The sequence below is a fragment of the Leptopilina heterotoma genome, unplaced genomic scaffold (genome assembly GCF_015476425.1).
Source record: "Leptopilina heterotoma isolate Lh14 unplaced genomic scaffold, ASM1547642v1 Lhet_264, whole genome shotgun sequence".
In the NCBI taxonomy this organism is placed as follows: Eukaryota; Metazoa; Arthropoda; class Insecta; order Hymenoptera; family Figitidae; genus Leptopilina; species Leptopilina heterotoma.
In genome coordinates, this window is record NW_025110974.1 from 118388 (window position 1) to 140764 (window position 22377).

Here is a 22377-nt window from a genome sequence, read left to right on the forward strand (position 1 = left end):
AGCAAAAAAAGAAAATAAAATAGAAACCAAAAAAGAAAACGAAATAGAAACTAAAGAAAGTAAACAAAATGGAACCAAAAAAAAAGTAAACAAAATAGAAACAAAAAAAGGAAAACCAAATAAAAACGAAAGAAAGTAAACAAAATAGAAATTAAAAAAGGAAGAAAAGAAAAAAATAAAAACAAAAACGAAATCGATGGGAACAAAAAAGAAGTAAAAATAAAAACGAAATAAATGAAAACAACAAGAAACAAAAAATTAATAAAAACAAAAAAAATAAAAACAAGGAAAATAAATAAAACGGAAAGTGAATAAAACCGAAAAAAATAAAAAACGAAAAAGGAAAATAAAAAGAAAACAATAATAGCAAAATACCAAAAAGAAAACGAATAAAAACAAAAAATAGAAAGAATAATAAAAACAAATAGAAAACAAAACGAAACAGAAATTAGAAAGAAAAAGTCAAAAAGAGACGAAAAAAGAAAATAAAATGAAACAAAAAGTAAATGAAAAATAAAAAAAAAACAGAAAGAAAAATAAAAACATAAAAAAACAAAGAAGAGAATTTAAACAATTGTTCTTATTCTAAACAAAAGAATTCAAAATGTTTGAAAGAAATAGAAAACAACGTCAGACTTTTCGGCCATAAGAACACAAAATTTCTTTGAAAAAAAAAGAAATGAAGCTAGAAAAATTCCCAAAAAATGTCAGAAATACCAAAAAGAAGTAAATAAATAAATGAAACATTAATTTTTGAATGGAAACTAAAAAATTTAATCCGATTTCATTTTCCATCGGGCAACAATCTCAAGACCAAAATCGTTATCCTCCAATTCCTCAATACCAGATTCAAACGAAGATGATGCCTTAATAACCGATATATCCAATGAACCACTATTTTTATTATCATTGGCATTGATTAAAGATCAGATATTTGGCTTCGGGTTTGATTCAAAAGGAAATTCTAAAGTTTCATCTTTTATAAATAATTCAACTGGTTCTGATGAACTGGATGCGCGAGCTGGTGATATTTGAATTAATGATGACGAAGAAGATGACGACGATGATGATGATGATGACGAAGATTGTTGTTGCTGTTGTTGTTGCGTTTGTACTGTAATAATTTTACTCGGCGATATTTCAACTTCATCCATCATACAAAGTTTCTTAACTGGCAATTGATTATCTCGTGATAACATATTTAAAACGCGTGTCCAACTCAATGGATTATTATTTGTTTCAGTTTCTTTTCGCTTTTGACACAATTGCTGTGGTTGTGGACTTCTACTCGTTCCTGGTCTACTTACTGTAAAAAAAATGTTGGGAAATTTTTTTATTTTTGCCACAATTAGAAACAGTTTAATTATTTTAATTTTATTAAACAAATTTTAATTGGTACAAAATCAATTTTTTTAAAAATAAATTTTCAACTTTTAATTGTTTAACATTCAAAAATTCAAACTATTTCAATTTTTTTGACTTTTAGTTCTAAAAAAAAAATTTCTACCAACTTTTACAAAATTCAAATATTTTAAAGAATTTTTAACCAATATTCTTCTATAGATTAATTATTTTTAATGATTTTTGAGAACGTTCTTTGAAAGTTAAAAGAAAAATTACAATTAACATAAGTTAAAAATTTACGAAAAATCCAATCTTACGAAATTTTTTTTGTTCGAAAATTTTTAAATTGAAATATTCAAAAATTCAACAGATTTAACAAAAAATTATATTACAATTTTTTCAAAAACAAGGTTCTTTCGATTTTATAATTGAAATTATTTAAAATTTGAAGTATTTTGCAAAATTATAATTTAAAACCTATATAATTCTTTTAATTTTCAATAAAATTCTACAATTTTTAACTAAAATTTCCCTCTAAGTCAAATAATATTTTTAATAATTTTGTGAAATTCTTTCGATGATTAAATTATTTAAAATACGTTTAAAATTTCTTTTTTTATTTCATTTTGAAAAGTATTCAATTAAAATAGTTAAAAATTCAATTATTCCAAAGAAGAAATAAGAAATTTTAATTAAAAATACGTCAGAAATTTAATTGTTTTCAATTCAGTTTTAGGAAATTTCGATTTTTGGAAAACTTCTCAATATGAATTTATATATTTTAAAAATTGGAATTAAAAAAAATTGAATTGATATTTTTCTAAAAACAAAGTTCTTCATATTTTTTAATTGTAATTATTTAAAATTCAAAAATCTCAACTATTTTAATATGAAAATTTTTGAAATTTAATTATTTCTAAAAAATGTTTCTGATTCTTACAAAATTCAGTTATTTTTATCAGAATTTTCAACTAAAATTCTTCTCCATGTTTACAATTTAATTGTTTTTTGTTTAATTTTGCGAAATTTCCATTATCCACAGTTTTTTAATTACAATATTTAAAAATTCTAAAAATTTGTGAAAAACTGTATTAAAATTGAAAAAAAACAGTATTTTTTAGAATTTTAATTTATAAATTATTTAAAATACAAAGTTTTGAAAAATTTCAATTATGAAAACTTTGGAAATTTATTTCTTTTAAAAAATTTCTACTCTAACTTCTGGAATTTATTTATATTTTTCAAACTTTAGCTAAAATTCTTCTAAAATAATATTAACAATTTTTTGAAATTTAAAACTAAAAATATCGATAATAATTGAATTTTTAAAAAATGATAACAAAAAAATCTGAAAATTAGTTTTTCAAAAGCTATTTTTATCTAATTTTTGGAACTTTTAATAATATTTGTTTGAGAAATTTCAAAATAAAAGAAATTTAGTAAAAGTGTTAGAGAATAAAAGAACTATATAAAATATTTTTTAAATATTTAAAATTAAACAACTTCTTTGTAATTTTTTCAGTAAATTATGAAAATATTTGCTTTCTCTTAAATTTTAATAGTAATTTTAAAAATTAGATATTTTAAATAATTTTAATGTAATTTTTTGAAAATAATTTGATTTTTCTAAATATGTAGGTAATTAAAAAATGTTAAAATATTAAAAACAAAAAAGAATTTCAAAAAAATTTTAACGAAAAATTCTGAAAATCAGTTTTTTAAAAATATTTTTAGCTAATTTTTATAAAAAGAATTTAATTTTTAGTTAAATAAAATTTCAAAAATTTCAAAATGTTGGAAAATTAAAGAAAAATTGGTTGAAAATAAAAGAATTATATTATAACAAATTTTGTTTAAATATTTAAAAATAATTTATTTAAGTTTTGTTAAGAATTTCGACAATAAATTATGAAAATAATTGTTTTTTCTATACTTTCTTTTACAAATAATTTTTAAAAAATGTAAGAAAAATAATAAAATTTTTGAAGAATTTTATTTATAAAAATGAATATGATTTCTTCAAAATTTTATTAATCCGAAAAAAGTAAATTTTTAAAACTTTTAATTTACTTTTTTCAAAGATAATTGAACATTTAAAAATTAAGAAAAACCCATTTTAAGTATTAATTTTTTAAAAATATTATAATGTAATTTTTCGAAAATAATTGAATTTCTTAAAAGAATTTTTGTATAATTTAAAAAAAAATAATTAATTTTCTGATGAATTTTAATTAAGAATTTTGAATTTTTTTTGTGTTTTTTCTAAAATGTTAATAATAAATTTAAAAAAATTTCATGTTATATTGTTTGTATGTAATAATATTTGAATTTTCAGAAATATGTAATTGAAAGTATAGAAAATAATTCAATTAAAAAAAAATAGAATGACAAAATTCTAAGAATTACTTTTTTCAAAAATATTTTAATAATCTTTAAAAGCTAATTTTAATTAATTTTCATTGTTAAGATTACACCTTGAAGATTTTTCATTAAAATTTCTGAGAATTCAATTATTTTTTCAAAATTTGCAATAAAAAATTCTTCAAAAGTTGATTTTCAAAAACTTTAATAAAATACTTGAAAAAAAATAAATTATAATTTTAATTCAATTTTACGAAATTTCAATTATTCAACATCTTTTTATAATATTGTATAATTCGTAAATTTTATTATAAAAATTATTGAAAACTAATCTTTGAAAGATTTGTCTATATTTCTCAAACTATAAAAATCGAAATAAGTTGCATTTTATACTTTAAAAAATGTAGAGTTTTGTTGCTATATTTGAAAGAAAAGTCGAAAAGTCACAAATTTTGAAAATAAGTCGGAAGAAGTTGTTTTTTTTTTAATTGGAGAAAAAAATTGAAAAAGTCATAATATCCAAAGCCTACTGTGATAATAGTGAACAATAATTGTTCACTATTATCGCAGTAGGCGATAATTTAAAAAAAAAATTTTTTTAAATAAATAAATAAATAAAAATAGAATAGAAATGCACCTTCTTGAATATCGATGCCAGCTTTCGCTAATCGTAAACGATTAGTTTGAATAATTTCCGTTCCAAATTCCTTGCCACGATTTAATGTTGTCTCTATTCTCCTTGGCGATAGAATTTCCCTATTATTACGCGATGGTAAACGTTGCGTATTAATTTGCATTCTTCCACTATCATAACGTAATCCACTAGACGTTGAACTTGATGGTGAATTAGCATCAAATCGTATCGGGGAATTAAAATCAAATCTCTGCGAATTTATCTCAAATCTCGAGAGTGAATTATTATTACTATTAATATTACTATTAATATTACTACTACTATTATTACCATTACTATTATTATTTGAATTATTACTTATTGTATTATTACCAATTGTATTATTACTAATTTCACGATTATTCGAATCAAACCGCGTTCCACTACAACTCGAGTCAAATTTCTGTCCCGCATTATTGACGATTGATTTGTTGAATGAATTTATTACCTCGGAACCATTATTATTTTTATTATTATTATTTGCACTGGCACGTTCAATATTATCGAAAATTTGACACTCTTGATTTGGACTACCGGTTTCAATTGTTTGTATTTGCGTGAGGCCAGTAACTTCAAGGATATTTGCTATTCTCAATAATCGTCTAACCTCACTTTGCACAACTTGTATTTCACCGCAATACATAAAATTAATAATTGTCTTTAAATCGTCTGCCTCAATGTCATGAAGAATAATCATTGGATGTGGATGATCATTGGCAACGATTAATAGACGTGAAAAAAATGTACTTGCATTAGCGAGTATCATTTTATGACATTTTAAAATTGTACCATCCTTACAAACAAGAGATACGTCGACAAATTGCTGTTTCTCATAGCATGTATCCATTGAGACGGCCAATTGCGAGGGAAAACTCGTCCACTTTAGACTCAACATTTTTTCAGCCGATTGCATTATTTATTTTTTTGATGATTTCTCTTTTTTTAAATAATTATTGTAACAATGATGATAAGAAGTAATTATAACAATCACAATTTTTTTGCGGTTAACTTTTTCTTTTTTTAAATATTTTTTTAGACTATATTTGAGAAGTACGAATGTAAAAGGAACAACTGAATGATAATGTATACATGTATAGACATATATATACATATATAAATACGATATTTCTCTCACTTACTCATTCCCCCTATTTTTTTTGTGAGGGGGAAGAATAGGATTTAAATCAGGGTTGACATTGAGAAAAAAATTACTAGATTATTTTTTTGGGTAAAAAATAGGGAATTAGGGGTAGAATGTAATTGAAACTATGTAGATGAGAAACGCATGCGAAGAAATGGTATTAAGGTACATCTGCAATCAGATACATCACGAGTAAGCTTCATAAATTCAAAAAAACAAATATTAGCTAATCCTACCTTCCCGATAATTTTTCGTTTATCTAATCGACTATTTAATGCAAACCTATTTTTAATTAAAAATATTTAAAAATAATTTTTGAAAGACAATAGTTTTTCAGTTATGTATATAATTTTCAAAAATATTTTAATAACTAGAACCAAAACGGCGCGCGTCGCGTGCCTACTCCTAATCACATGAGACAAAAGAAAACCTTAATTTAAGAACACAACAATTATGCAAGATTATTTCACTAATTGTGTTCATAATATGTAAATTACAAAGTAAAAACACTACAGATTTTTTTCATCAGTTTATTATAACTTTTATTATATTTATACTTATATTATATTATAACATCAAAGATGTTTTTGTTGGGATTAAATTATGTAAAAAAAATAAAGTAAAATTAATATAATTTCGAAAATACTTTACATGTTTTAATGTTCTTTGGATAAAGCTGAAATAAGTATTCAGTTTATTTTTAAAATATTAATGTTTTTGTTTTAAAAAAAATATTAGCATTAAAATGTAACTCTAAAAGTTAAAAATGCTAAAACTGTAATTCAATTATTATAGCACCTGTTTATTAACTTTCAGAGTTTAATTTTATACCTAATTATTCTTTAACCTTTAAAAAAAAATTTAATAATATCTGGGTGCTTGTTTAAGATTCATTAAAAAGAATATTAAAACATATGTAAAGTATTTCAGAAATTATATTAATTTTAATATTTTAATTAAACAAGGCAAACTCGAGAATTTTTTAACTGATTCTAGAAAGTTACTTAAATTTCTTCATTCTACTAAAAAGTAGTATTTTTTACATAATTTTTAAAAACTTACCTATATCCTCTTCTTATCCTTATTTTAATCACAAAACTTTTTTCACTTATAATCACTTATGATATTTTATATATTTTTTTTATTGTTTTGTCACTTTTCACTTTTTATCATCCCATATATTAAGAATATTATTAAGAATGATGAAGAATATTTAAGAAAAAAAAAGCATGTGTTCTTCACTTTGTAATCTGTAATATTGTGTAATATTCATTATGTATCAACTTTTTCAAAAAAATTAATTCTACACAATTGTTAGTTAAAAGTACGAAAAACAATAATTTAATTGTACGAGAAATCAATTATTTAAATACAAAAATAAATAATATTGAATGTTTCTTAAAATTTAATTTTTACCAAGAATTGTATTAACAACTTTTGAAAATATTTAATTTCTTTTAAAGAATTTAATTAAAATTTTAATGAAATTTATTATATTAAAGGATTTTTATAACAATTTTTGAAAATAATTGAAAACTTTTTAAAGAATTTTATTAAATTTCTTTAAAATAATTGAGGCCTTGGATCCAATAACTCGCCCGACGCTCGAAGGCACGCGCCAATACCAGTCGGGTAGCAGTGAGTGGCCAGAGGCGCTCACTGACTGGCAGTTGCGCGTTCCTCCATGCGTCGGGCGAGTTATTGGATCCAAGGCCTCAATTGAATTTCTGAGAAGAATTTAAATAATAATTTTTGAAAACAATTGAATTTTATTAAAATTATTGAAAATTACTAACTTCTTGAGAAGAGTTTTTAAAAAAATTTTGACAATAATTTAATTCTTGAGAAGAATTTCCCTATCTAATTTATAAAGATAATTTAATTCTTGACGAGAATTTTTAAAAAATTTTGAAAATAATTTAATTTTTGCAAAGTATTTTATTAATTTTCAAAAGAATTGAATTCTTGTGATGAATTTGGATATTTATCAAAATAATTGAATTTTAGAAAAGAATTTCATTAAAAATCCTTAAAATAATTGATTCTATGGGGAGAATTTTGTTGTTTATCAAGATAATTAAATTCTTTTGCAGAAGTTTTTAAAAATTATTGAAAATAATTGATTTCCTGCGACGAATTAAAAAATATTTATGAAAATAATTTTCAAAACAAAAGTTTCTAATTTTAAAATGAAGAAAATTATTTCTAAAAGTACGTTAAACAGGGAAAGTTTAAATAATTAAAAATTGAGTCGATTTTATAATCGATTCACTTGTTTAGTGGTATAACAGTTTGTGATAGTCTACTTGTGATTCCCACGGTGGATGATGAGCCCACGTTGTGGCGATGGGATTTTACAACATCACCCCTTCTGGGCCACCCCCGAAGATCCCAGGCCCTTGATTGCACTTCTGCGCCAGATCGGGGGCCACACAAAACCGTGAAATTAAAATTTAAAAATAATTAAAAAAATAGGCTACATAAACTACTAAAATAAAAAAAAAAAAAAAACGGCAGTGTGCAGGGACCACTTTTCTTCTTTTTAATTTTCATCATGTCCTTCAGGTTGTCGATTTGCAGAATGTCCAGCAAGAATAATTGAGAAAAAAAAATTCCCTAACTTTTACTGACTTCTCCATAAATTTTTGCTACTCTTATTTCTGCTTTCTTGGAAAAAAATAATCACCACCGTATTTAACAATAAATTAATATCTAATGACGGTGAAAGTAATAATAACAATTAAAGTCTTGTTAGATTAAGAAATTTTTAAATTCTTTGAAAATTTTAATTTTTGTTTAACTTTAAAGAAATTTTTCCCCTGACTTTTGCCTGACTTGCCTAACCGCTGGACATCCTGAATTGCCGCAAACTGAAAATAAAAAGAAATGATTAGAAAATAAAATCAATTTTACGTTTCATATCAATTTTAAAAAAAAAAGTGATCTTTAATTACTTCAAGCATTTATTAACTATTTACAACAATAAAGAAAGTAAAAATTAAAAAAGATAATGTTAATGGGACATTCTACGCGAAACGGACAACCAGAAATTTTTAATGTTTAAAATGCTGTTATTTCCATTTAAAATTCATGAAATAAAAAAATGACTGCTCCTCTTTTTTTATAGTAAATTTAATTGTCTTTAATTTGGTTATTTTTAATTTTAAAACTATAAATTTTCATTGAAAAAATTAAAATCAAACAACAATATTCATGGTAATGTTGTAACAAGTTATGTAGTGAAAATTTATACAATTTTAAAATTAAAAATAACCAAATTAAACACAAATTTACTATAAAAAAAAAAGTGCTATGATTTTTTTTATTTAATGCACTTTAATAAAAATGACAGCATTTTGAAAATAGAGATTTTCCAATTATTTTGGTTGTTCGTTTCACTTAGAATGACCCTAATATAAAAAAGTAAAAATTAAAAAAGATGATGTAAAAATAGAAAAAAATTAAAGTCAAAAAAAAGAAAAATAATAAAAAAAATAGTAGTAAAAATAGAAACAAGGTAAAATAGAAAAAACAGTAAAAATACAGAAAAGAAGATAAGAAAATTTGTAACTTTCGATTTATTTTTTATTTATTTATAATTTTTTTTATTTTATTGACGCACTAATTATGAATTGATTTTAACTAGTAAATTATTAAGTAAAATAAAAATTGAAAAAAAACTGAAATGAAAATTGAAAAAAACAATAGTAAAAAAAGAAATAAAAATAGAAAAGAATTAGCGAATTATATTTCAAACACCATTGTCTTGAATTAAAATTGTTTACAAAAAAAGAAAAAAAGAATTTAATTTCTAAACAAATAAACTGTCAACAAATTCGAAAAAAATTTAATAAAACTATATTTATTCATCACTTATAAGAAACACTCCTGAAATAATCGTAATAATTAATAAATAAAACATCAAAATCAATTTCGAAACAAAATTCACTTATTTTTCTTCATCGAAAATTATTTATTCTTCCTACACACGCGAAGTTTTCTTATCTTATTATTATTTATTGAAAGACTAGAGCAAAATTACAAAATACTATATTCACACTCGATTTGGAAAATAAACAAAAAAAAAATTAACAAACGGGAAAAAACAAACAAAATGGCGTCTTTTTTTCTGATTGCGCGCCAAATTGTCACTTTACCGGAGTGGTGAGAAGGGGGGAGAGGGGGAGAACAATTATTATTTTTTAACTATTAAATTTTTGTTTGCACTTACAAAATGGAGTATTTTTTCTTTAATAAAAATAATCGACTTAAATTTTACTATATTCGGAAAATTTTTATAATTATTCTCTTTTTTGTTTTGTATATATATAAATACTCGCGAGACGAGGACACGAAATAATTGTTGTGAGACTCACACCACGAGACTGTCTAAAATAGTTATTTTTTCCCTTTTAGAAATTACCTGTTTTCAATCGGCAAAAAAATTATTTCTTTAGACACTCGCGTAAATAATATGTAAAGAAAAAGAAAATTCACTTTATTGTTATACTCACACGCAGATGCACGACGAGACTCTGTCCTTTTTTTTATAAAAGAAAAGAGATGAAAATATTTAATAATTTTCTCCCGAGATTCTCGGTTTTTCGAGACACGAGTCTCGCTCGTAGTGACACGCACACACGTCAAAAATCGCGAAGGGAAAATGGCGTCTCACCGAGTATTTCGCGCCAAAAATCACTTTACAAAGGGGTGGGGAATGGGGGAGGAAATGCAGGGTCATTGATATTTGCAAAATTAAAAGAAAAATATTATTCAATCTCTATACTTAATTTATACTTACCAAAAATAAATACCGCTCACTCGTGTTGATTTTTGTATGATAATAGTATTGTTAACTGAGAAATAAATAACGGATTTTGTCAAACGATAATATTTTCCAACACGTACGTCAAAATGTTAACACAAAAACACGCAAGGAAACCGACGCAATCTATATCTCTTTAATACAGTCGATCACGCGCGAACAACACAATAATTTACGGAGAATATGATAAATCATCGAGTTTTGTTACTATTCGCAAAGTTATTTTTGAAAATTTCGATGGAAATTGTTGTGAAAAAAGAATAAAAGTACAAGATTATACTGTCTTCATGTCAACTGACACTCTTGGAATGGAGTGAATGCAGGGTTGGGACGGTGTGGAAAAGCGCGGGTCACAGCGGTAATCACAAGGTACGTGTACAATAAAGTATTAAGGTGCATTCATTTCGGGGAGATTTACACAATGGCAAAATGGGTTTAATTAAAGTACTCTATCACAATATTATTACGTTACTTAATTTGTTAAAGAAAAAAAATACTTTTTAGGGTGCCATCACAATAGTATATTATTAAATTTATATTATTCGATTCATTTTTATACACGTGACTAAACAGAATGAAAAACTTTAATGTCAATCGTGGAGGTTTTACATGAGAGAGAAAGGAGAGAAAGGACAAAAGATATTTCTATCATTTTCTTTCTCATGTAAAACTTTACTCTTTTGCAATTTTTCATAGAGATTTCACTTTGCTTATGCTTATCATACCAAAACTAATTATTAATAATTAATAACAAAAAAATATAATAAACAATTATTATAAGGGAGCTCCCACAATACTATATTATTAAACATATGTTATTAATTCCATTATAATACTAAAATAAATAATAACTAATAACATAAACAAATAACGCATATTTCTAAGGGTGCTCTCACAATATCACTTTGCACTTTGACAGCAGAAATAAAAATTACTTTATAAAGGTGCTTATACAATATAGTATTATTATTAAACTAAAATTGATATTTTCATTAACAAATGATTATTATTATTAAATTAGTAATAAAAAAATTTTACTTAATAAAAGTGCTCTCAGAATATTATGTCATTAAGGTTGAGTCCACAATAGACAAATATATCTCGAGTAATGCGTAACTTAAGAAATACTGTCTATTGTGGACTCGCTAAATTTATATTGTGTATGAAAGAAATATGGAAATAATAGAAATTATTTAAAATATGGGAAAAAATACTTACTTCTAAGGGTGTAGTCACAATATTAAATTTTTAATTTTATTTCTTAGTCTTAATATTAATATTATACACATTTGCGACCGTGATGCCTCGACTTATAATTGAAATTACAATCAACAGTCAATAACAAAATGAAAAATGCGTCATTATAAAGGTGCCTACACAACAGCATATTTATTTTATTGAAATTACGTGCGATATGCGAACGACGAAACTATTATACGTTGGCCTTTATATTACATACCAATAAATTAGTAATTAAAATGTACTTATAAGGGTGCTCTCACAATATAATAATTTTTTCAAAATTGTACAGTAGTTTTTTTTATTTTCACTTTAGGATACTTGTTTATTGCTTCATATTGTAATAAAACAAATATTATCGCATTCAATTTTTATTTCCTTTTTCATAGATTAATGCAAAAAATTTTGAATAATTGAAATTTTGTAAAATTTAATTGAAAATAATTGATTTTCTTTATACATCATGCTAGAAAATTGAAATCTAAATTTTCTAAATTCTAAATTTTCTTTTATTTTTTAGTGCATCATTTAACGAAAAAAATTTACTTTTATTATAATTAGAAAAAAAGATGCAACCATATATTTAATCATCGTGACGCATGGACACAAAAAAATGTCTGCTTTTTCGTCGAAATGCTCATTATCTTAATACAGTTTTTTACATTCTTCTTTCTTACTTTGTTTTTTTATTATCAGCAATGAAAAAAAACGTGACTTAATTTTAAAAATAATGTTATGATTTTTTTTCTTTTATGTATTAAATTAAAATACAGATTAATTAAAATAGAAGCAAATATTTATGCGATAATAAAAATATTTTCTTTTCAATTATTTTTTATATAAATTCTCTTTTCTCGGTATAAAAGGCGGTGTTTAAAAGGACGTGATACAAAAAGAGAGAACATCTTCATATAATTATTTTAAATTAATAATAAAAATAATTATTATTCTGATTATAATTGAATAATTTTATTATTTTACAATATTTAAATAATTAAGTTTACATTTGAAAATTACAAAAAAAAAATTCAATTTGTAAGAAATGTCTCTTAAATTTCTTTTGTATTTTCTTCTCGTTTGTACTCTTCTTGTTTCGACAACGGGCCGAAAAAGTTACCCCATGAGCAATGATTATGGTGATGTAGGTATTATTATTATTTTATTAATTTATATATATATTATCCACAAAAATTCTGTAAATTCTACTTTTTTAATGCTATAAAGATTTATTTTTCTTTAAAATACATCATTTTTTCCTTCAAAGCCATAAAAATGTATTAGAATTTTTTTAAAATTAAAAAAACATGCCTCGTGACTCACGCGACTATTGATACTTTTTAACGCTTTTTTATATTAATGTATAAACAATATTAATAATAAATACCAAAATTTTAATTTATTATTTATAATATTTATTATTTTTAATTTTAATTTTATAATTAAACTAATAATTTTCTGGATTATTCTTATTTTTATAAAATTGAGACGTTTCAATAAAATTAAAGATAAATAAAATAAATAATAACTAATTAATAATTAATTAAAAATAATTCTATTACAAATACATTTTAATTTTATTAATTATGTGTACATTTTTTAAAATTTTTTAATTTAATATAATAAATTATTACAAATTATTATTATATTTAATATTATATTATATATATTATATTTAATATTATATTACATGTATTATATTTAAATTATTATTATTATAAATTATTATAATAAATAATAACTAATTAATAATTAATTAATAATAATTGTATATATTACAAATCTATTTTAATTTTATTAATTTATGGGTAAATTTTTTAAAATTTGTTAATTTATTTGCAGGCACCCGAAAAACATGAATTAGTTCTAGAAGACAGAAGGGAGCAAGCGCGATACAATAAAAGAATAGAAGATTATGAAAGATCAAAATCAAGGAGAAGAGAGCAATCTTCTCCAAGAAGCAGACCATCACGTCAATAAAATAATATATATATATATATATATATATATATATATATATATATATATATATATATATATATATATATAAATAATATAATAGAAAATTTTTCAAAAAAATATATACAATTATTTTTAAAAATATTAATTAAATTTGATTATTTTCGAGAATTTTAATATAAAATTTAATTATTTTCAACAATTTAGTTAAAATTCTTCGAAACAATTCAATTATTTTTATGAATTGTAAAATACTCTTTAAAAATTCAGTTATTTTTATAAATAAGAAAATTCTTCGCAAAAATTAAAATATTTTCATAAATAAAAAAATGTTTTAAAAGAATTTAATTATTTTCAATATAATTTTAATAAAATTTCTGTTAAAAATACAATTATTTTTAAAAATATTATTTATATTCAATTATTTTTATGACTTTTAATAAAAATTCAATTATATTTCCAACAATTCTGATAAAATTCTTCAATTATTTTTATAATTTGTTAAATTCTTATGTAAAAAATTCAATTATTTTTAAAAATTGTAATAAAATTTTTCTAAAAAATTAGTTATTTTTAAAAATTGCAATGCAATTTTTTTAAACAATTGAGTTATTTTTAAAAATTGTAATAAAATGTTTCGAAACAATTCAATTATTTTTAAAAATTGTAATAAAATTTTTCTAAACAATTCAATATTTATTCTTAAAAAGTTTTTAATAAAATTCTTGATAAATTTCAATTATTTTCAAAATATTTTCAATTAAAATTATTTTTGAAAAATTATATTATTTTTACGAATTTTAATGAAATTTTTGAAAAAAATGTAATTATTTAAAAAAACTATAATAAAATCGTTTAAAAAAAATTAATTTTCTCTGAATAATTTTAATACAATTTAATAGAAAAATTATTAATTACAATTAATAATAAACATGATTATTTTAAAAACTTAAAAGAATCTTTAAAACTTTTAAACTTCATAAAATTCAATTACTTTCAAAATTTTTAGTAAACATTTTTTTTTTTTTAAATAAAACCCATTATTTTCAAGAAAATTGAAATAAATTCTTCAAAACAATTCAATTATTTAAAAAAATTTTAATAATAATCTTGCCCCAAGAATAAAATTTTTTTTCAATACAATTTTAATTACATTTTCTCGAAAGAATCCAATTATTTTCATAAATAATAAAATTCTTCGAAGGAATTCAATTATTTTCATATTTTTTTATAAAGAATTTTTTTGCAAGAATTCAATGGTTTTCAGTGCATTAATTTTAAAATTAAAAACATTTAAAAAGAAAAATTATTTTAAAAGTTTTAATTATGTAATAATAATTAATTATAATAATTAAAAATTATTTAAATATTGCGGAAATACATAACGATTATTAATATATAGATTTTAAATTTAATGTTGTACAAAAATTAATTTATAAAAAATAAATTAATTAATATGAAAATTAAAGATTAAACATTAAAAATCAAAATGTAAAAAATATAAAAAATATTGTATTAAATATTTAAAATAAAAAATTAGATATTTAAAAAAATGAATTGTTAATATTTTTGTAATATTACAATAATATTACATTTAAAATAATCATAAAGAGAAGAAAAAATAATAAAATTTTATATATTTGTCGTTTTTCTGTTACACATATGAACTTTACACTATAAAGTGTGTGAAGACACCTTAATTTTTTAAAACTATTGCCATTTTTATTTTCTGGTCAGCCTGCTTCGGTAATGCAGTTTCACAACTTTTTTTTCTTTATTCTTGGAATAAAAGGAGAAAGAATAATAAAATTTAATTTTTAAATAGAATTCTCTATTTCGTTTTTATTTTTTAACCAAAATTTATTAAATTTCATAGCTGGAATTTTTGTAGGAAAGTTTTTTAGTTTCTATTTCTTTGGTGTTGTGGTGTTCCAACCCTGGTGTATATTATTGTTGAAGTACCTTTAAAAGAAGTTATCTTAAAGTTTATAATTATAAAGCAATTTTTGTTCTAAAGACAAAAACTATTTTCGACTAGAGAATTCAGAAGAAAATACCTAAATTAATATAGTACTAAACAATTATAATTATAAATAAATAAATATTGTAGAAAATGGAAATAATTTGATTCCTTTCTTTATTACCGACAGAGTGTCAATTCTTAGTTCCCACTGGCATCTCACAGAGGCGCTGCAATCGTAGCAGAAAATTTTCTTTTCTATTAAATATATTTCCAAATCTTTATCCTTTCTCTTCTAAATTCCTGCTGATTAAACAAGAAGAACGTAATTTAAAACTGAAAATAAATTTTTTCGGTAACAAAAATAATACATTTTTCCGTCAAACAAAAAAAAAAAAGGGGGATTTTTAACATTTCTCATTTTCAAAAAAGAATTTCAAGTCTTCCATCATCCGCCCATGCGCAATAGAAATACACGAAACTTCCTTCTTTTCCGTGTGTTCTCTGTGAAAGGTTTGTGTCTATTTTTTTCATGATTCGTAATAATATCGAATTTTTCTGAATTAATCGCGATTAAAAGGTTAATTTGCATTAGAACACATTAAACGTAATGTCAACATTTATTTTGGATTAATAATAGTTTTTGGATTTATTGTGAAAATATTGGATTTTCTTTTTACAGAAACAAAATGGTCCAGCGTTTAACCTACAGACGACGATTGTCGTACAACACAAACAGCAACAGGAGACGAGTGTAAGTAATTTTATTTTCTCTTTTGCAAATTCAATTTCATTTTTTCCTTCTTTTTTCCTTTTTTTTGTTGTCTACTTTTTTGTGATAAAAATTTTCTTAGTCGTATTTTTTTCACTCTGTTGGTTCTGCTTTTTACAATATTTTTTGGGGTTATGTTTTGAATTGTCGACGCCAAAATTCCACGTGGATTGAATTTTTTTAATAAGAAGAAGAGGAAAAAAGGAATTTATTGGTGAAAAATATTGTAGAAAATGTGAAAATTTATTAATTTTTTTGTGTTAATAACATTTTGGACAAAAAAAAATTGAGGTTATGTTTCGTTAAATATCTGTCAAAAAGTGAAACAACTTTTGTTCTTTTTGTGTAAATTATTTATTATTTTCGAATAAGGAAAAAATTAATAAAATTGTGTCAAATCTCTTTGTAAATATTTAAGTCAATTTAAATTTTTACTTTTTAGAAATTATTTCGTTTTAAGGGGACATTCCAGTTCAAAACAGGCAAAAAGAAGGCTTTTTTAGTGTATATTATTAAAATAACTATGACATTTATTTAAAAAATATCTTTTACATGTAATAAATAATTTATTTAAGAATTTGTAAAAAAAAAAAATTTTTCATTTTTATTTCAAAATGGCGGCGATATACGCCATTTTCGAAAATGCCCATTTTCGGTGGTACGATCGATTCCAAACTTTCTAAAACAGATAAAACCAAAAACGAAGTCACATTCTCTTCGTTAGATATTTCTTTAGGGGTGGAACCTCAAAAAAGTGGAATTTTCTTCCCCCCCTTTTTTTAGAGTACTTTTTCCCCAAAATATTAAAAAAAAAAGTGTTTTTATTCAGAATTTCTCTTATAAAAAAAAGGGGGGGGAAGAAAATTCCACTTTTTTGAGGTTCCACCCCTAAATAAATATCTAACGAAGAGAATGTCACTTCGTGTTTGGTTTTATCTGTTTTAGAAAGTTTGGAATCGATCGTACCACCGAAAATGGGCATTTTCGAAAATGGCGTATATCGCCGCCATTTTGAAATAAAAATGAAAAATTTTTTTTTTACAAATTCTTAAATAAATTATTTATTACATGTAAAAGAAATTTTTTAAATAAATGTCATAGTTATTTTAATAATATACAATAAAAAAGCCTTCTTTTTGCCTGTTTTGAACTGGAATGTCCCCTTAATCGGAATTTAGAAAATTTTTTTCTCCCTTCGTTGTAATTTAACATTTCGAGCAAATAATTGACTCTCTTTAATTAATTTTTACAATTAAATTTTTAATTTTCTTTAGTGAAAAAAATTCTTCAAATCAGAAAAATTTTATTTAATTTTTTTGCGAAAAATATTCTTTACTTAGAAAAAATCTTCTTAATTAATTTCTTTTTTCGTAAAAAAAAATAGGAAAAATATTTTGTACAGAAAAATTTTAATTTTCTTCTGAGAAAAATATTCTTTACGTATAAAAAGAAATCTTAATTTTTTTTTAAAGAAAAATATTCTTTAGACAGAAAAATTTTTGTATCTAATTAATAATTTTCTTTTGCAAAGAAAAATTCACATTGAAAAATTTAATTTAATTTTCTTTTGCTCAAAATATTCTATAAATACAAGAAAAATCTTTTTAAATAATTTTCTTTATTTCGTAAAAAAATAAGGGAAAATATTTACTTCTAGAAGTATTTTAATTTTCTTTTTGCGAAAAATATTCTTTACCTAAAAAAAAAATCGTCTAATTAATTTTTTTCTTACAAAAAATGTCCTTTAGATAAAAAAATTTTTGTATTTAATTAATAATTTTCGTTTTCAAAAAGATTCACAAAAATTTTATTTAATTTTCTTTTGTAAAAAAAATTCTTTGCCTTGAAAAAATCTTTGTAATTAATGTTATTTTATATGAAAAAAAATATTCGCAACTTTGAGAAAATCCGAAATATTTTTTGGATTTTTTACATTAAAAAAATTTGATTAATTGAATAATTTTCTTTTTATGAAAAAATATCTTTTTTTCAAAAAAGAATGAAAAAAATAAACATTTTTGTTTTTTTTTATTCTTATTTGTTGTAATTTTTATTCTAATTTGTCTTTATTAACTTTTGTTTTTGGAAATTTTTAGTGTTCGAACTCCTGGTGGAAAATTGGTTTATCAATATTTGAAGAAACCAAAGAAGATCCCAAGATGTGGACAATGCAAAGATAAATTGAGAGGAATTCAACCAGCTCGTCCAATGGAACGTTCACGAATGTGCAAAAGAAAGAAGACCGTAAAGCGCGTTTACGGTGGTGTTCTTTGCCATAAATGTGTTAAAGAAAGGTAAAAATATTTTTTTTTTGAAATTTTTTACTTTATTTTACGTTTTAAATCGTAAAAGAAAAATTCATAATTTATATTGAAAAAAATACAAAATGGAAGATTATTTTGAATTTTTTTTACAGAAATACAAATTAATAAAAAAAGGATCAAATAATTTAAAGTTTATAAAATTTAGATTGAAAAAAAAAATTCAAAATGGAAGACCAATTTGTATTTTTTTCACTCTAAATTTGATAAACTTTAAATTATTTGATCTTTTTTTTATAAATTTGTATTTCTGTAAAAAAAATTCTTGATTTATTTTAAAAATTATATTCTTGGAGAAAATATAAGGAAAATTGTGAAAGAAATTGTACATTTAAATCATAAAATGAATATACAATTTCTTTCATTTTTTATTTTGTATTTTTTCCCTATAAAAATGTAAATTTTAAAGTAAATATAAAATATTTTTTATAGAAATACTAAATTTCAAAAGATTTTCTTGCTTTTTTTTAATTATTAAAATACAAATTTCCAGCCAAAAATCTCTTTTCCGTTTATTTATGAAAATATAAATTCGCAAATAGTTTTTTCTTTTGCCAAAAATATAAATTTTTAAAAATAGTCTTTTCTTTGCCAAAAATATAAATTTACAAATAAAGTAGATATTTTTTACTTATTTATGAAAAACGTAAATTTACGTAAAATTTTATAGTAAAACAAAATAATTTTATTTCTATTTAAAAAAAAACTAATACTTTCTCATGTGATGAGAATGTAAAAATTAAAAAATACTTAAAAATTATAAAATTTTACAAAAATTTTCCATCTTTTCTCTTTTTTGTTTCTTTAAAATTATTTTTAAATATAAAAATTTCTAATAGATTCGTTTAAATATTTATTTATTTAATATCAACAAAATAAAACGGTGAAAATAGAAAAAAATTCAAGTAAACGAATAATTAAAAAATGAAATAGAAAACTGTTACAAAAATTACAAAATTAAAAACAAATTTGTTTTCTTTATTTTTCATTGGATTTTTTTTCAAAATTGGAAATAAATTGAAAGTATAATTGGAAGTATTAAATTAATATTTGCCATTTTTTAATTATTTTTTTAAAACATTGCGATAGTTGAATTATTTAATTATCGTTTTATTTTAATCTTGCTTTTTATTTTAAATTTTGAATTTGAAACAACTAATTTCTTTTTAAAATGAGAATATAAAAATGATTCTTTTTTTCTGTTTTTAAGAAAAAAAAATTAATTGAATATTATTGAATTATTTAATTAATAATAGAAATAATAATTATAGAATAATGATAACTAAAATGTATGCAAAGTAACAATTGCAAAATAAATAAATAACAACCTAATAATTATAAAATAATAACCAGCAATAGAATAATAATTCTAGTGAAGTAAAAATAATAATATGAATAAGAATAATAATAGTTAATAATAAACAACAATCAATATATATTTTCAATATTAGTAAAATAAAAACTATAAATTTTGAAATTACATTATAAAAAGTACAAATTAGTAAAAAAAAAGTAAAAAAAAATAGTAAAAAAAGAAAATTAGTAAAAGATTATTAACGTTTTATTTTAAAAATAATTTATTTTAAACTTGTAGCAATTTGTTAAAATAAAACGTTAATAAACGTAAATAATAAAATTTTTCATTAATTATAGAAAAACAAAATGAAAATCCTTTTTACTTTGATTTTTTTTTCTTCTCTTTTTCTGCGCATTTTGAAAAGTGAGAGGAGAAGAGCCTTTAATGGTAATTTTGTTATAAAAAATTAATTGCTAACGATACATTTTTATCATTCTCTCTTATTTTTTTAACTTCAGGATCGTTCGAGCCTTCTTGATTGAAGAGCAGAAAATCGTCATCAAGGTTATTAGGGCTCAACAAGCATCAACAAAAACGAAGAAAGCTGAAAAATAATTTAACAAAAAACATCTTTTACTTTATCATATAATAAAAAGTAGACAAAAGAATGTCATCATATGAGTCAATTTTTCCCATCTGCTAAATTATTCCCACCAACCCCAAAAAAAAAAAAATTAATTAACTAAAAAAGAAAATACTATTAAATTTTGTAAAAGTATTTTACAAATTGAGGAAAAAGTGCGATAAAGCGTAATTTTTTTATATAAAAAATACTAAACTTTAAAAAAACATTTGTGAAATTTAGTAAAATTATACTAGAATTTAATTAATATTCTTGATATTTGATATAATTATACTAAATTTCACATAAGTTTTTTTTTTAAAGTTTAATATTTTTTATATTAAAATTTCGCTTTGTCGCATTTTTTTCCCCAATAATTTGTAAAATACTTTTTCAAAATTTAATATTTATTCTCTCTGGTGAAGCTTTTCTCACTCTTACATAGATGAAAAAGAATAGTTTTTAATAATTATTATTCAAATAATTTGAAATTTAATTAAAATAATTATTAAAATAAGTAAATTTTAGATGAAAAAGAATAATTTAGAAAATTTTAAAAGTTATTTTGAAAAATTTGCTATTCAATTAAAATTTTCTGGTAGAATTTTTAAAAATGTTGCACTCTATTTGTGTTGACAAATTAACTTGATTCAATTAATAGTTGACAACAAGTAATTAATAAATTAACTTTAATTTTGTATACAGTACGAAAACCTACCACGTCAGTCATGTCCCATGAGTGGGAGTGAGACAGACTTATGCGATTCCCATACTTTCCTATGACTGACGGATAGCTTTTCTTACTGTATATATATTTTAAATATTTTATTTGATTAACAATTTATTTTACAACCGATAAATATTAAGTAGTAATAATTTTGAACATTTTTGAGTAAAAATTGAAAAAAGTAGTAAATGTATAAAATTAAACAAAAAAAATATCTTCTAAAGAAAATATAAATTTTTCAAAATAAAACTTAAAAAAATAATCATATTATCAGTAAACAGATAATAGATTTAATAAAATTATTTTATGAATTTATTTTTAAATTTCATAATAAATTTGTATTTTGAAAAAAAGGCGGGAAATTTTGGTGGTGACTCCCTGTCGATAAAGTAGATGACAATCTTACCATTTGCTGGAAAACTAGATATTTTTTAAAAATCATAATTTAAAAATAAATTTGTTACAATATAATTATGCAATTAATTATTTAATAATGTTTAATTAATGATAAAATTTGATTTGATAAAGTGGAATAACCTGAAGAGGTCTTTTCTAGAAAGACGAAAGCTTGACGATAAAAATTTTTCTAAATAAAGACCAGCAAAAAAATTTGTAATTTTAAATTCTCATTTTTGTTTTAATAATTTGATGGAAAAAATTTGTTAAAGAAAGAAACGTAATTTAAATTTTGAGTTTAATTATATTTTTAGTTAAATTAATATTAAATTTTTCTTTGACTAATAAAAGGTAATTTAAGTATTCAATATAAGTAAAATAAATATTTCGGACGATTTTTTTTTATTTTTCAGAAAGTGCAACGAAACGAAGATGAATTTTCTTCAACCGTTTTCTTATAATCCGTTTTTCGAAAATTCCCTATTTTCCCCCCTAAGAATTTGCTTTTGTGTATTAGCTTCGGGAGTGCGTATTTTTTCTAAAACCGCGAACGTTAATTTTAGGGTGTTTTTAAATAATTTATCTCCCTCCCAGTTTATTTCTTTTCGAAAAAAGAATTATTATTTTCTATATATTATTTGAACAGAAAGTATTTAATTTAATTTAAATTTTTTTTCGGGAGTGTGTTTAAAATTTATTATTTTTAAAATCGCGTGTGTTTGTCTGCAAAAAACTGGTTCGAA

At 21.6% G+C, this 22377-nt stretch overlaps 2 protein-coding genes across 3 annotated transcripts; one reads left to right on the forward strand and one right to left on the reverse strand.

Moving 5' to 3' along the window:
• Nucleotides 1–592: 592 nt before the first annotated feature.
• On the reverse strand, nucleotides 593–5802 carry LOC122503557 (probable serine/threonine-protein kinase roco9). The gene is made up of 2 exons (XM_043614134.1): nucleotides 4343–5802; nucleotides 593–1306 (listed from the first exon to the last, which is right to left on the reverse strand). Exons 1-2 carry the CDS (start codon nucleotides 5289–5291, stop codon nucleotides 927–929), a joined length of 1329 nt encoding a protein of 442 aa, XP_043470069.1. The 5' UTR covers nucleotides 5292–5802; the 3' UTR covers nucleotides 593–926.
• A 10053-nt stretch (nucleotides 5803–15855) lies between these two features.
• On the forward strand, nucleotides 15856–20557 carry LOC122503541 (60S ribosomal protein L34-like). Of its 2 annotated transcripts, none has more exons than XM_043614117.1 (4): nucleotides 15856–16012; nucleotides 16182–16253; nucleotides 18368–18565; nucleotides 20408–20557. In XM_043614117.1, exons 2-4 carry the CDS (start codon nucleotides 16189–16191, stop codon nucleotides 20502–20504), a joined length of 360 nt encoding a protein of 119 aa, XP_043470052.1. In that variant the 5' UTR covers nucleotides 15856–16012; nucleotides 16182–16188; the 3' UTR covers nucleotides 20505–20557. The 2 variants fall into 2 exon arrangements, with proteins under 2 accessions (XP_043470052.1, XP_043470053.1); XM_043614118.1 differs by having other exon boundaries at nucleotides 15994–16106.
• Nucleotides 20558–22377: the final 1820 nt, after the last annotated feature.